We start from the raw sequence: 16,317 nt of genomic DNA on the forward strand, positions 1-16,317 counted from the left end.
TATTGCTGCTCACTGCTCTGATATTTTATGAGAGGGTGGTAGTATATGAATATAAACAGGATTCTCGGCCAGATGGGCCTTTGGTCTCTTCTTATGTTCACGTTAGAATACAAGGTTTCATATATGGGGGGTGGGGGGAGAGATAGATTCATGTTTTAGGTCAGGCTTGGGGAACTTTTGGCACTCCAGACGTTGTTGGGACTCCAGCCCTCATCAGTCTTGGCGCCTGCATAACCCATAGTCAGAGACGGTAAGAGTTTTTATTCCTGCAACATTTGCAGAGCCACAGGTTCCCCGCTCCTATTTCAGGTACTTTAAGTGCCAGAATTGCGAGGGAAGAGCAAGAGAACCCAGTCAGCAGCCTGTGCCAATACAGGGCAGCGCTACAGGTGTGTCCCGTCCCCCCCCCTCCAAGTTACTGATAATCCCACTTTTAGCGCTTAAATTGCCCTGCTTTTATCAGTGAGATAACGCGGGGAGCTTTCTCTCCGGTGGGAGGCATGCTGCGGCCAAGCGCACGAGGCGCTGATGCCATCATTTTGCAAAGATTACGCACGGCGAGGTTGAATCATTGGACCTGCGAGGGAGGCAGGATGCCGGGCGGAACGAAGTCGCCTTCCTCTCACCACGGACACCCGGCTCGGCCTGCCTCCGTCTTCCCTCCCGCTCCCTTCACCCCCTGCCCGGCGGCCTCCCCCTTTCTCTCCCGGAGCTGCGTTGCTCGCTTGTGACTCTGCGGCGGTGGGACGTTCTGCCGTCCTCCTCCTTCCGGGTGGCGGCGCCCGGCTCCATTCCATTCTCTGACCACAGGAGCGAACGAGAGCGCCTGTGGCGGGCTTTGTCCCTAGACGCTCTCCGTACTACCGAGGCTCCCGGCTTCGCTCCTCTCGGAGCCTCTTTTCAAGATGGCGGCCGCACGGCTGGCTCTGCGCGGCCGAGTCTCCCTGCAGCCGGGTCGCCAGTGACGCCCTCCTGCTGCCTCCGTCGGTGCAGCCGACCCGGCTCCGCGCCCCTCTTCTCTCGCCTGCAGAAGGGCTCCCGCCGCCGCCGCCGCCATGCAAGCCTCGGTGCACGTATGAGAGAGGCTGCTGCCGCCGCCGCCGCCGCCATCGCCATCGCCTCCCGAGCCATGGAGGAGCCGGAGCCGGAGCCGGAGTGCAGCGGGGCTGCCAAAAAGTAACGCATTGGTGGGGACCGGGAGTGAGAGGGAATAGTTTTGTTCGCTTCTCTTCCCCCCCCCCCCGCCGTTTAAATTGCAGCAGCCACAAGGTCGCCTCTTTGCACAGCAGGAGACTCTTGCATCCCCTTCACAATAGGCTCCCAGTCTGCAAGCTTCCGCTTGCCCGGCTGTTCCTGCAAGGGAGCTTTTCTTTGGATGCTGCTTTGGCTGGGAAAGGGGTGGGAGTGGATGTCCGTCTGTCTGATGTTCAGCTTCGCCGGTGATCTACTACGTTGGTTTTAGTAGCATTGCCTCTGGGGTAAGGCTGGGTTTTGCAGTTTTACAGTCTCGGGGACACCCGGCTCCTGGGTAAGGGAATTAATGGTTAAAACAAGCAAGCAAACAAACCGAGGGACAAAACTAGGAGTTGACAGTTGTGTGTGTTTATTTGGACTTCAGTTGATTTTGGTGCAAGGGAGCATCTTGAAAAGTTATGTTCTGGATTTGGGAACCATTATTAAAATGTATAGATTAATCCAGATGCAAGGTTCCCTGCATTATTATTTTTCTAGCCCAAGAAGATCCTTTTGAAGCCCTTTTCCCATGGCGTAAATGAAAAATGAAAGTATTCCGCCTAATCTTAGATATGCTTACTGGGGAGTAATCCCACTGGGCTAAGTGAGGCATGTTCTGAAGTAAAGGTACACAGGATTGCAATGAAAATCATTCAGAGTGAAACTAGTGCAGCCTCTGATGTTTTCAGCCTTTTTTCAGGAGAAAGTTGAGAAGGCATTAATTTTCTGATGGTTGCTTTATCTGTTGATGCAATAGTGGAGACAGCACCAGTATGTCTGAGTCTCATTTTTAAAAACTTTGGTTTAACTATGTGATCGTTACAGTATAGATTGCGTGAAGGCTGCTTAGTTGAATTCTACAGTTCCAAAGTGCCTCTGAGAAGAGGTAGATTAACAGTGCAGTCCTAAGCATTTCTGCTCACTCTGTAAATTCAGTGGTGCTTGCTCTCATGTTAGTTGGGTTAGGATAGCATTTTATATTGGGGTTGTGGAAAAGGGGACAATTACTCTCTTCAAATTAATTTGTATAGTAATTCAGTTTATTGGTTCCTTTTCTGTTATTTGATCAGAGTGTTAAAAGAAAGACAAAGATCTTGTGGGCTTTCACATAAATGCTGAGATGCTATGATGCTATCTTTTTCTGCTCTTGCCAATGCTGCAGCAAATAGGGTATTCAGATTCTTTGCAAAAGTTGTTAACATACAGACTCAAGTTCCTTCCTGCTTTCTGAATGTGCCCACATTCATATTTCCTTACATCCACATATTTAACTAATACTGTTGGCCAGACAATATGAGATTACATGTAATTGTCCCATGCCTCATACTATTTGTTCCTAAGTTACCGTAGTTTAATGAAAATTCCACTGAACACTACAATAATAGAATAAATTTTGTATACAGTCAGAGCGCTGTAGTGTATTTTCAAGTCTGAATAACTTGAAACCTATTGCTAATTTCAAATGGGTGAAGGAAAATGCAAAAAGCAATACTCTATTCTGCCTGCCTTGAACAGTGAGACCTGAATAAAAATCGGAAGAGAGTTCTACCTTTCAGTTTTAAAGGCCAGCTTGGCACCTACCTCTTTTGAAATGCAGAGTGTGGTGGTGGTGGTGGTGGGAGACTAGATTGTAATGCAGCTTCCAAGGTGAGGGTTCTCAGTCATTGTGCTTGACTAGTTTATTCCGCAGGAAATAAATCTACCTTCAAGGACTCAGGACATAGTATGTTTTTATATTGTGTTAACCTGTGAACAACCATGAGATAGATAAAGCTGAAAGATAGTGTTTTGCTCTAGGCCACCCAGTGAACTTTAGTGGCTGAATAAGGAAATAAACCTACACCTGCAACATCCAACCCTAGGATTAATTATGCCTCTTAAAATTTAAAAGAGGGATGTGACACTGGCAACATAACTATATACATGGACAATCATGCTTCAGTAGTACTGGGATACGTGGGGGTGATTGTTTGAAATATCTTATTTTTCATGTGCCAAGTCGGCATATAATTGCAAACTTCACATGATCACTGCATTTGCATCTCAGGGCTGGAAACCATACTGTACTTGTGTTAGCAGGAATTGATCTTTAGAGATGGGAATGAAAATAACTTCATGGATCTGACGTCTTCAGGTTTCCAGCTGACTGTCAAGCTACTGCATAACTCACAGTAATTCCCAAGCAATTAGTTCTCTTGCTTAGATAACATCCTGTTGATTCATTTTACTTCTCACCAGCAGGCATTCAGGAAATGCCTCCTTTGAAAAATCCAGCGGTGTATAGTCAGTGCAAAATGGATCATGAATAAAGAAGCTCAATTTTAGCAACTGGAGGGAAAAGCTTGGAGGGTACCCATTTACCAGATCCATCTTGTAATGATGATGAAAGTCACCTTTGTCAAGTGTTGAAAAGGAATTTTTAATTGCAATCATGACAGTGATGGTGAAGATTCTGGTGCTGATTGGCTGAGCTGGTGTGAACATTCCATCTGCTTAGGGAATAATTGTGTTGAGAGTGTTTGCAGCTCTGCTTCTGTGAAGGAAGGGGACATTGTCAGGTTTTTTTGGAATTAAAACTTCACACAAGCACTAGGGGAGTATACTGTTTTTGCGATGATAACTGAGGAGTGAGTAGGGGGGTCTCGGGGATGAAAGGAAGAAAATACGTGGATGGGACAGAGGCAAAGTAACTGAAGGAAGGGACAGAAGGCACAAGGGACTGAAAAATATGCATCTGGGGGAAAGTTGTAGGTGAAGGAGAATTACCGGTAATTATTTTTGGGGTTGGGACATAAGACATTCAGACAAGGAGGGGTTCTGGGAAGCTGTATGCTAGAAAAGTGCTAGAAAAGTGAAAGGAGACAAGTTCTAGGGAATCTGGCCCAGAAAAAACATTAGCTAAAGAAAATGAGCTGGGGGGGAGAAGAAAGGATAAGTGTGGCTTCTGTAACATTGCTATCTGGCAATCCTAAGGGGTCATGAGTAAGCCCCAAAAGCTGGAAATAGGAGACAAGTTTTGCATGCTTATATAAACTAAGCAGCAGAGCCCATGGATGCAGGCTTTTAGTGAGCCTTTGATGTTGGACAGCAGCTACCGGTAGTTTGAATGCCTTGTAACATATTTGGGGCAAAAGTGTCTTGTTCTTAGAGATTTCCAGGGAGGTAGCCATGCTAGTCTGTTGCAGCAGAAACAGAGACTTTGGGCCATGTAAAGACTTAACAGATTTATTATGGCAAAAGCTTTCACCAGCCAGTTCTTCAGATTTATTTATTTTTATTTAACAGATTTGCAGTTCACTTTTCAAGACAATTCTTTATAAAGCAGCTTGCAAAATACACACAAAATATAATTCAAAACCATTTAAAGCCTATCAACTGACAGAACAGAACTGACTTCATGAAAGCTTTTGCTATTTAAGATGCTGCAAGATTCTCTGTTTTTGTTCTTAGAACGACTTTGGATTTGTGTGTTCATTTTCAAGTTTTCTTGTGCTAATCTGCATGTTGCATTGCCATAATATTATAAAAGCTAAACTATTGACCAGCATAACAGGCAATTTAATATGTGGTCCATAGTTCTGAATAATAATAATAGGCTTGCATTTGAAAGTGTGGCAACAAACCCTATGTCTGCATGAATGTGCAGCACTATTTCTTATAAATGCAGATGACTCTCAGAAGGTAAAGTTCTAAATGGTGTTAAGGCAATGGTCCTCGAGCTTGTTTCCAACAGTGACAAGCCAGCTGCTTCCAGAAAGCCCACAGGCAGGGTATGAAGGCAATATCACCCACTCATCCCAATACTCCCTTTACCCCAACAACTGAAATTCAGTGACATACTATCTGAACATGGATGTTGCACTTAATCATCACAGCTAATAGCCATTGATAGCCTAAGTTAATGGCATCATATGTTATGGTCGTGAATTCCATATGTTAATTATGTGTTGTTGTGTGAAGAAGCGCTTTCTTTTGTCTAACCTCCCTGAAACGACTAATAATTTTCATTGGGTGATCCCAGGTTCTAGCATTTCGTCTAACAGAACCATGAAAAGCTTGCATAGCAAAGCTTACATTTGTGGCTGCCCCCGTCCAAAGAGATCCAGGTGCTGTTGCCTAGCAGAAAGTAGAAACAGCCTAATAGTCAGTTGATGCTTTTGCAAATAATATGTATAATCCTGAGATGTTTCTTTTATAGTTCCTGGGTGCATTTAATTCCTGAGTCCAATAAATCAAGTGAAACTCATAATTGTTGTGTGTGTAAAATTAAGTGCATGTACATGCACACATACAATAGAAGTATTTTCTGTACATAATATGCAATCCATATTGTTTACCAGGTTAATTATTGTTGTTTGGTGTGTGCGATGTTGGCACAAACAGAGGGGTAGAAGTGGACCCATGAAATTCCCTGTTTAAAATTCCTTCTAGTAATGTGGATCTTGTTTATTCATAATCTGCATAATTTGGACATGAGTGTTGGTGTGGTCAGAATTGATTTTCAGCAAATGAAAGCAAACCCTCAAATTCATTTTTAGGTTTTTTAGTTCATATTAAGGGGGGTTTCTCAAAACAGTTAAGGTTGTAATCTCTTCTGTTACTGTAGGTGCACACTGTGATTCATTTGCATCTCTGCTGTAAATATGGATTTTTCATCATTTTAAGTATGCTAGTTAAAAACATTTTGGGCCTGCCTGCACGTGTGTAGGCCTTGGCGATGTATTGATACATCACCTAGGACTGGTATGAGGGCCAGACTGCAATGACGGCTTCATCCGGCAGTATATTGTAAGTGAAACTGCTGCTGCTCCTGAGTCCCTTTGCCACCAGCACCCAGTGCACCAAGAGAGAAACAAGCTGCAGCCACGTGCTGGTAGTAGAGGGACTCAGGAGCGGCAGCAGTTCCACTCACAATATACCGCCGGGTGAAACCACCATCTCACTCTGGCTCTCATACTGCTGAAGGAGGAACAAGCTATATCAGCCAGAACCAATGTAGCTTGTTCCTCCCTCGGCTGCCTGCGCAGGCCTGCGGATCCTTTAAACCTCTCCATTGAGGGGCACGCAACTATCCACCCCTTAGCATAGAAGTCTAATGGAGCCCCTCCCCTACTTCTGTTAATAAAGAAGAGGGACATTTAATTCAGTTTGCACTAGACTCTTAGAAAACAAATTACTAATTTATTTTCCAGATATACACCAGACTACCATCTTTCCTGACCACTCAAAAATATACTTGTGTGCTTTGTGAGTGGTGAAACATTTTATAGCATGTGCATTCCAGCACAAGAAGTTTTCAGAATTGTATCCATATTGTTATGTGGGTGTAATTCTGAAGTACTGATGTGAAAGTGTTTGCTGTATAATTTATGAAACAGGTTTTAGTGCTGGATAAATGTGTTTATAGGACTGGAGAGAGAGGGAACAAAGCTGATTATGTAAATAAGATACCAGTCTGGGAATTTAATAACTTGTCAGACTGAAAAGTTGTTGTTGATGCATACAGTTATATACATCGAGTTATTCCAACTCTACAATTCTGTGATTCTATGTCCCATGTCAAAAGTTGGCAGATGCTATGCTGAGATATTTGGTTATGAGCTTTTTACTTTCAATGTTTAACCCCTTTCATTTCAATGCTGACATCTGTTCTAACCCTCAAGGTTTTACTAGGAGTGCTTGGTTACATTGGTGGGGAGCCAATTTTGAAGGTAGTATTAGTAGCTAATCCAAAAATTGTAGTCTAGCAAACCCACCGAACAATGTCCAAGGAAGCCCCCTTCAGGGTGGATAAAAATCAATGATTTTTTTTAAAAAAATAAAATCTGATTTTTTTGATTTAAATCTGATTTTTTTAAAATAAAATGCTTTTTAAGGAAAATATATTGCCATCCAAAGGTTATTCCATCATGAAATAAAGATTAGTTTTTTAATTATGTAGAATAAGGTTGTATATGTTTAATTTTTTTGGTAAATAAATTCCATTAATCCATTCACAATGTCATCCTCTTCCAGAGGTTTTTGTAAGATTATTGGGCAGTTTCTCTGCCTACAAGATATTATCACAGATGCTTGGTTTACTTTTGCAGTTCTCAAAACTGAATTTGACTCAACAGAGATCATATGCCTCTTCTTCACAGCAAAAATGTTATAACATGAACAGAGTTGAGAAAAAGACCTTAATCCTATTGTTCTACAAACCTATGAATACAGAAACAACCCCTTCAGTGCTAAGTTTCAAGAAGTTCAGTGAATAGAATAGAAACAATATTTTTCTGATTGTTTGGAGTGGACAGTATTTAGGTTTTTCATGTGTAGGCTGGGCTGACAGTCTAAGTATATATATCTATATCTATATATCTATATATCTATATATCTATATCTATATATCTATATCTATATATATATCTATATATATATCTATATATATATATCTATATATATCTATATCTATATCTATATATATATATATATTGTTTAGCCAAATTAGTTAACAAACATGGATGTTTGTTTAAGCAAATAACATATGCTGTAATGTTATTGTTTCAGTTGAATAAATCTATTTAAATTGTTATTATTAAGGTAATGATTATTTTTCTCCTTCCTAAGTACAACAGTAAAGTTGTCCAAATATGAATGATTAACCTATTAAACTGGGGATAAAAAACTAAAATGAAAAGTTGTTATTCTAAAAATCTTCATCTACTTGCATATTAAAGTTATACCAGCAAGAATTAGTCTTTATGTAGAAAATTATGATTTAAATCAAGCCTTACTGACTAGTGATTTAAATCGTGATTTAAATGAGTTTGATTTAAATCAAATCCACCCTGGCCCCCTTCAACCCTTCTTTGCTTCAGAAGCTTGTCAGTTTGACTCTGCTGCTTGACAGTCAAACCATCTCCAGGATGTTCCCAGGCCATTTCTGCAACTTCAAGGTTTGAAGTCAGTCTCCTATTACACTCACCAGAGGATGGTGCCACATAGCAATGGCTGAGCAAAAATGAGGATGTTAGTCTCTTTGAGCCTACCCATGTGCTGAGGCCATCCTCCAGCTTCTTCCACCATCACAAATATGACCAGAAAAACTCTCCAAGGAAAAGTGTGTTATTAGTGATGTAGAAGCAGAAGCAGAACAAAATTTCTATGAGTGCTTACATAACCTGATTTCCCTAGATTACATAACCTGATTTCCCTAGACAACTGATAGTATAGTGATGGTATTGATCTTTCTTAAAAATTGTGCATATGATACTTCAGTTTCACCATACTCAATACTGTACAGTGGTGCCTCGCTTAACGAATGCCCTGCTTAACGAAATTTCCGCTTAACAAAAGGATTTTTCGAGCGGAGGTTGCCTCGCTAGACAAATCCGTTTTACGAAAAATTCGTCTAGCAAATCACAGTTTCCCATAGGAATGCATTGAAATTCAATTAATGCGTTCCTATGGGCAAAAAAATCTCAAAAAAAAAATCAATGCATTCCTATGGGATTCGCTAGACGAATTTTTCGTTACAAGAAAAGACCCGTGGAACGAATTAAATTCGTCTAGCAAGGCACCACTGTATAAACATTTTAGTAATATTCTGAATTTTCAGTTGCCTAGAAGATTATTTTTCAATATCCAGTTACTTGGGAAAGAAGATCTTTATGCAATCTGCATTGGTCTTTCTTATGGTATTTGAACTGGAACACAGGAAATCAGCTTAATTTGCACCTGGCCCTCTTTGTCTTTCCTTCTGTGGCATGCACCCTGTGGAGAATGGCAAAGCTACAAATGGAGCAGATTAGAGTTGTAATGTGGCTTCTGCACTACCAGTGCTGGCTGAATTTCCAAGTGCCCAGAGGTTCCTATTCTACTTGTTATAAGGCATTGAATAGCCAGACTGTAATCTGTTGAGGATTGTTCTGAAAATTTCACTTTTGTAATTAATTTGAAATTACCATACGTCTCATGTTTATTAATTTGGAACATGTATGATTTTATAGTGCATGGTCTGTGAAAATGATTCAGGTGATCTGCTGTTGCAGCAGTCATAGCAAAAAGAATTAGTTTGAACTGTGTGGCTTAATTAGTGCTTTCAAGGCTGCCTGTATTGTTATGCAACCAGTAGTATTGGCCCTTGTGGAATTTAGACTATGCTGTGGTAGCAAAACAACGTCTCTATGTTAAAGGAAAATATTTGGGTGCATGTCAATAGAATTTCATCCTTAGTAGCAAAATGGTTTGCTTTAACTATAATTGAGGGCATGTCTACATATTGCTCTGTTGAATTGCATAGAACTTTAAAAATATATGTTTCTGAGTTTGGTGAGATAATGAATTGGATTCTGGGTAAGTAAGTTGCACTTAGGACCCATTGAAATAACTGTGAAAAGTTCATAATGATAGACTACATTCATATATGCACTTGCCTGGACTCAAATTTCATTGAACTGTGTGGAAATTACTTTTGAGTAGATATGCATTGGATTGCACTATTAGTGAAGACTCATTGGTTTCAGTGGGAACTAAGTTCAACTGACTGACTTCAGATCCAAGTTCCAAGCCAGTGTATCTTAAATTGAAATAGTCCAATAAATTGTGAATAAACATTGGTGTTTTCTGTTCAGAAATTGTGCATGCTGCTTTCCTAGAGGAAGATATTGTAAATGTAGATAAGCATTTGTTTGGTAAGTGTTTGGTAAGAAATGCTGTCTTCTAAGCTAAAGGAAGAAGAATTAATTATAGAAAGTGTAAGGATTTATTTATTCTTTCATTTTAGATATTTATAGGCTACACATAACAAAAATTATCAGGGTATTATAGCCTGGCTATAAATTATTATAGTGCTCTCTCACAATACATTTTGTTTTTGTTTTTTAGGCAGAGTAAAGGCATCAAGCAGCAATGACACCCCACATTAGGTGGGTATGCCTTTGCTTGAAATAATCCTGCATAAAAGAACTCAGAAATTAGCACAACACAAAGGTGGTTGCTAATTTTCTATGATTGATAAATTTTGATTTTTCATGTGGAAAAATAATGTGGTATTTTTGCTAAGCAGAAAAAGTGTTGTAAAGTGACTGACTTGGTTAAGACTTAAAGCAAAAAAATGTTAGCAGAGGAGGGTGACCAAGGTGATGAAGCAATGGTCTGGAAACCAAGACTTATGAGGAATGGCTGAGAGAGCTTGGTATGTTTAGCCTGGAAAAGAGGAGACTTAGGGGAGATAATAGCCATTTTCAGGTATCTAAAGAGCTGTCACATAAATGATGGAGCAAGCTTGCTTTTCTCCTGCTCTGGAGGGTAGGACCCAAACTAATGGCTTCAAGTTACAAGAAAGGAGATTCTGACTAAACATACAGAAAAACTTTCTGACAGTAAGAGCTGTTTGATAGTGGAACAGTTTCCCTTGGGAGGTTGTGGACTCTCCTTCCTTGGAGGTTTTTAAGCAGAGGTTGGATGGCCATTTGTCATGGATTCTTCAGTTGAGTTTCCTGTGTTGGACTAGGAGTTGGATTAGGTGACGCTCGGGGTGCCTTCCAACCCTACAATTATATGATTCAAACCACAGTACATCTTAACTCATAAATGGCAACCACAGTTCAGAAATCGTTCCCAATTCTGTAAGTAGGCAATCTTTGGATTGTGCAAACTAGTGTTGTTGTTCATGTGCAATAGCAAATGTGAAACTGGGAAGATAAGGAGGGCACAGGGAAATTGGGGAGATTTCCCTGTGCACTCATTCATGTAATGACAAGACATTATTTGATGTTGCATCTGAACTGAGTCACTTTGTAAGCACTTTGCCATATGAACAAAGAAATGTCAATTGCCTTTAGTTAGAGGGCCTGTATTTTCAAACTATCAGTATTGAGAAAAATATGTGCATTTTATTCTGTTGTAATTATTTATCAGTGCTAAATCCACTCGGACTTCATGCAAAATATAAAACTATTCAGATTTCAGATAAATGGAGTATCTTATAGGCCTGACTGACTGACTGGAACAGTGAACAGAAATACTCTACACTTCAATATTTTATTGCAGGTCACACTTGTTAATACAGTTGTACCTCGGTTCCTGAATGCCTTGGGAGTCAGAACGTTCTGGCTCCCAAACGATCGAAAACTGGAAGTGAGTGTTCCAGTTTTCAAATGTTCCTTTGGAAGCCAAACGTCCGACGGGGCTTCTGCAGCTTCCGATTGGCCGCAGGAGCTTCCTGCAGTCAATCAGAAGCTGCGCTTTCGTTTTCAAATGTTTTGGAAGTCGAATGGACTTCTGGAATGGATTCTGTTCAACCTCTGAGGTACGACTGTACAATAGTTTTAAAGTCTAATCTAAAGGAGGCAATGTGAATGGAATAATTAAAAAAGTGGTATAGGCAATTCCGTAAGTGCATAGGGAGTCTGGATTTGAGAAGCTAATATGTCATGAACAATCTGCATAGTGATTAGTTTACAATTTTGTAATGTTTGTAGAAAGTTGGAAAAAATACAAAAATATTCTGAAAAAGAAAAGTGTTGTTCCTGTGTAGAACTATTTCCCTACCTTATACAGAATGCGGGTCATTGTTGGGTGGGCAATAAAAGTTCAGAATATCTAAATTTGGGGTATGCTACAGAGGGGCACAAATACCAAATCACCACTATCAGCTTTTAGGCAATGTCATCAAGAGGCTTAGGGGGTAAAAGTGCTTATATGCAGCCATTAGTTCTGCTGCTGCTCTTGCCATTAACTTCTGATGTTAACACTCCTATTTTTGAAGTTTTGTGGATAACTAGTTGATACAGATTTTGAGCAGTATTTGCAGTTATAAATTACCGTATTTTTCTTTCTATAAGATGCCCTCATGTATAAGACTCCCCCTATTTTGGGGGACTCAGAATTAAGAAAAGGGGAGATATATCCATGTATAAGACATCCCCCCAATTTTGACATTATTTTTTAGGGGAAACCTAGTCTTATACACGGAAAAATACGGTAGTTGGTCAGTCATTGTTCATGCATCCTGTAAGATTAATGGTTAAAAAAAATTGGGGATGGCGACATGGATGTGCAAGTCTCTTCATTTTTTTTCTTTTAGATAGAATTTTAAAAGCCCTTATTAGTTTTTCCTTCAATTTCAAGTTGTCTCAGAATATGAATTTTTTTGTACGTCATACTAAAGTTTATTACTCGAATGTGGAGAAAAAAATATATTTTTCAGTTTCTAATCTTGACAGTTACAGAGAACCAAGAGTTCTGGTTGCATTCTTCTGTTGTGAGAACATGAAGAGCAGCCAGAAATGCTAAACTGTTTTATTTGACTAGCTGGTGATCTAAGAACCGCAGAAGGCTGCTAAGTACTTAAGTATTTTACAAATACTTATTTTACAAATTCTGCTCATGTCACAAACTAGAGCAAATTTCTTTTTCCTCCAACTCCCCCCGCCCCCGAGAAAGTATATTTTTTACTGGCTTTACTTCTGCTGAGGTCATTAATGACTACTGTACTCCCAGTATATCTAATATCCTTTTCCCATCTGTCAGTTTTGAGGGTTTAAAAACATGGTGCTGCTTCACTTATGCAGTATCCCCCCTTTATAAGTAGGGCAGGTGCTGACATAGGCATTATTTTGGTATTCTCTGCTTACATAGGCATTTTAAGTGTCCTAGCTTATTATTATTATTTTAGCAGCCTCTGCTTGTTTTGACGACTTGATTCTATATGTTTTTATATGGCTTGGTTTGTGTTGTATATACTTGGCCTTGATGGTGCAATATAAATGCTTAAAATGAGTAATTCTATTTGACCAACAATTTCACATTTTAGTTCTTTAATCTTTAATTGCTACTGTCTAGATATCCTATATAATAAAGTCAAAGTGTCTCTGCGTCCAGTCCCTGTGTCCCTGGGTTTGCGCTACTGCACATGTGCCCCACGGACACAGGGACTGGACGCAGAGACTGGGCGTGCACGCTCTCCCCACCCCCACCCCTCTGCCTACCGTTTCCCTGCGGCCGCCAACCGCCGCTCCCGGCCGGACAGTGCCTCACTGCGCTTGCGCTAAAGTGCGAGTAGGAGGAGGCTGCTTTCTTTTCCTCCCCCCCCTACGCCCCCGGTGCCGCTTCCAGCCAGGCCAGGGCAGGGAAGGAGCCTCTCCTCCCCGGCGTAGCGCCTCGGTGCCGGCTGAGGGAGGCAAGGCGTGTTGGGGAAGCGAGGGTAGAGGCCGGTGGAGGTGAATGGGGGGAGGAAGGGCGCCTTTGAGCAGCGCCTTCCTCTGTCCCTCCTTGGGGTGAGGCGGCACGTCTGACTCAACAGGGGAGAGCGAAGGCGAAGGAAAGTTTCTCCCCAGCCTCTGGCGGTGCGGTGCCTGCCTTGCCTCTCTTCGCCACCCGTGGCCGGAAAGCGCCACTCTGGGCTTCAATCCCACAAGGGTAAGAAGAAGCACGCGGGTTGTGAGAGAAATTTGGGAGTGGGGCCTTTTAAATTCCGCCCCCCGGTAGTTGGAAGTCACCGCTGTAGTTCTAGCACCCGTTAATTTAACGGGCTTCATGATACTAGTGGTAACATAATACTTAATTTGTTGATGAGCCCTAGAGCTTCACATCTGTTTGACTGATAACATCTGCTCAATCATGGGTATCTTTCCTATTCCTTTGCAGTGAAGAGGAATGCAAATAATTATTTCACCTTCTCTGCAAGTGTTTATTGTTGAGTTGGTTGTAACATGTAAGCAATAATTTCCTCAAAATATCTCCCATTTGGGCATCCACACCTCCATCACTGACTCTGCTCATCCTATAAATGATTCTTTAAAGAAGGCTATGGGAGAGAAAGAGACTAGCTACATGGTACTATTTTCAAGTTTTCACAGTTGTTATGCAATGGTCAGAATTATGCAATAGTAGGGAGTCAGTCTTACCATTTTGATCCTTAACTTTGGTAATCACCTGATTCCCTTTTTTGGACCTGCTATGGGGAACAGCCAGAATCTGAAATGAAATAAATTTGCTAATTGTCATTTTGTACTCCAGTTCCTTTACAACTGTCACCTTTATTTTCTAAGTTGTAAATATACTTTCCACAAATAAACATTCTTACCTCTTCTGAGTTGACTTCATTGTGACAGAGGAGAAGATTATTCTTCCTTCATTAGCCTGACAGATGGTGACATTACAAGTCAGTTCATTTTTTCTCAGACATAAAATAAGCACTTGCTCTTTTATCCAATTCTCTTGGCTTAGACTGAGTGATATTTTAAATGTCAGCAGTGGTATTTTGCATAGATTATAAATTACGTGCTGGTGATATTACAATAACTTCTTAATATTTTTGTACTAAATTACCTCATAAAATCTAATAAACTGTTAATGCTGATCTAAATACTCTCCAAACATTTCATCTCTGGCTTTTCTTGGTCTAGAATGCTCTTTTTAATTGGAAATATTACAGAGTAAGGTTAGCTTTACCAAAGATAACTGGGAGCTGACTGAACGGAGTGACAGAGGAACCACTGTATCTGTAGTAGTAGTAGTAGTAGTTAAAGGTAAAGGGACTCCTGACCATTAGGTCCAGTCGTGTCTGACTCTGGGGTTGCGGCGCTCACCTTGCTCTATAGGTCAAGGGAGCCAGCGTTTGTCCGCAAACAGCTTCCGGGTCATGTGGCCAGCATGACAAAGCTGCTTCTGGCGAACCAGAGCAGCACACGGAAACGCCATTTACCTTCCCGCCAGAGCGGTCCCTATTTATCTACTTGTACTTTGACATGCTTTCGAACTGCTAGGGTGGCAGGAGCTGGGACCGAACAACGGGAGCTCACCCCGTTGCAGGGATTCGAACCGCCGACCTTCTGATCAGCAAGCCCTAGACTCTGTGGTTTAACCCACAGCGCCACCTGGGTCCCCCAGTAGTAGTAGTAGTAGTAGTAGTAGTAGTAGTAGTAGTACCGGTAGTAGTAATTTATTATTTGTACCCTGCCAATCTGGTTGGGTTTCCCCAGCCACTCTGGGCGACTCCCAACAGAATATTAAAAACACAATAAAACATCAAACACTAAAAAACTTCCCTAAACAGGGCTGCCTTCAGATGTCTTCTAAATGTCAGGTGGTAGTTTATCTCTTTGACATCTGGTGGGAGGGCGTTCCACAGGGCGGGTGCCACTACCGAGAAGGACCTCTGCCTGGTTCCCTTTAACTTGGTTTATCACAGTGAGGGAACCACCAGAAGGCCCTCGGCGCTGGACCTCAGTGTCCGGGCAGAACGGAGGTGGAGATGCTCCTTCAGGTATACTGGGCCGAGGCCGTTTAGGGCTTTAAAGGTCAGCACCAACACTTTGAATTGTGATTGGAAACTTACCAGGAGCCAATGTAGGTCTTTCAGGATCAGTGTTATGTGGTTTCGGCGGCCGCTCCCAGTCACTAGTTTAGCTGCCGCTTTCTGGATTAATTGTAGTTTCCAGGCCACCTTCAAAGGTAGCCCCGCGTAGTGTAACCCTTCTGCTTGCACCAACCCGAGTGAAGGGTGATGAGGGCCATGAAAAAGATGTTTTTAACTGTGCTATCTCCATGCCCTTCATCATTACATAGACCAACTTAGGATCCAGCAGATCTTGACTGACCTAGCTCTACCCCCCAAAATGCCTCGTTTTGGGGGGTTTCCGCTGAGCTCTGCCTACCCATGCTTTTCACAGATGCATTGTGGACCTCTGTAGCAGTGGAGGCCTTCTGCCAACAGAACCCAGTGGAGCTCAGTGCAGCCAGGTGGTCGGACATCTTCACCCCCTTCAGCTGAACAAATTAGGGGTTAAGATTGCTTTACTCCCTTGTTAGGATGCATTGTAATATAACCCAGATGGTATTATAAAAGATAACATTTTTTGCATGTATTTCTCCTGGTAAACAAAAGCACAAGTGAATTTTTTTCCCCAAATTATGCCTCTGACATCTAGTTATCTATCTTCAGGGGGGAAAGTTACATCTTTGTTTTGTCTTTAAGATGCCATAGATGTATTTAAGATCTGTAGAGAAAGGCTCGGTTGCCATATTGTCATTTTTATATACAGTGGTACCTTGACTTACGAAGATGATCCGTTCTGCAGCCTTCTTCGTAAGTCG

General features: G+C 41.5%; 1 protein-coding gene across 6 annotated transcripts in view; it reads left to right on the plus strand.

The window, feature by feature from the left end:
* The first annotated feature begins 484 nt into the window (after positions 1-484).
* The window catches only part of MAP3K4 (mitogen-activated protein kinase kinase kinase 4), a 57,381-nt gene continuing 41,548 nt past the window's right edge, over positions 485-16,317 (plus strand). For 4 of the 6 annotated variants that reach the window (XM_035108600.3, XM_035108603.3, XM_035108601.3 and 1 more), the window contains exon 1: positions 485-1,176. In XM_035108600.3, the coding sequence (XP_034964491.3) occupies positions 1,076-1,176 (101 nt within the window). In that variant the 5' untranslated portion in view covers positions 485-1,075. Of the gene's footprint in view, positions 1,188-10,110; positions 10,143-16,317 lie in introns of those variants that run through there. The other 2 variants (XM_060272798.2, XM_060272796.2) reach the window with 2 other exon arrangements.

This window comes from Zootoca vivipara, chromosome 3 (assembly GCF_965207765.1).
Source record: "Zootoca vivipara chromosome 3, rZooViv2.hap1.1, whole genome shotgun sequence".
NCBI classification, from domain to species: Eukaryota; Metazoa; Chordata; class Lepidosauria; order Squamata; family Lacertidae; genus Zootoca; species Zootoca vivipara.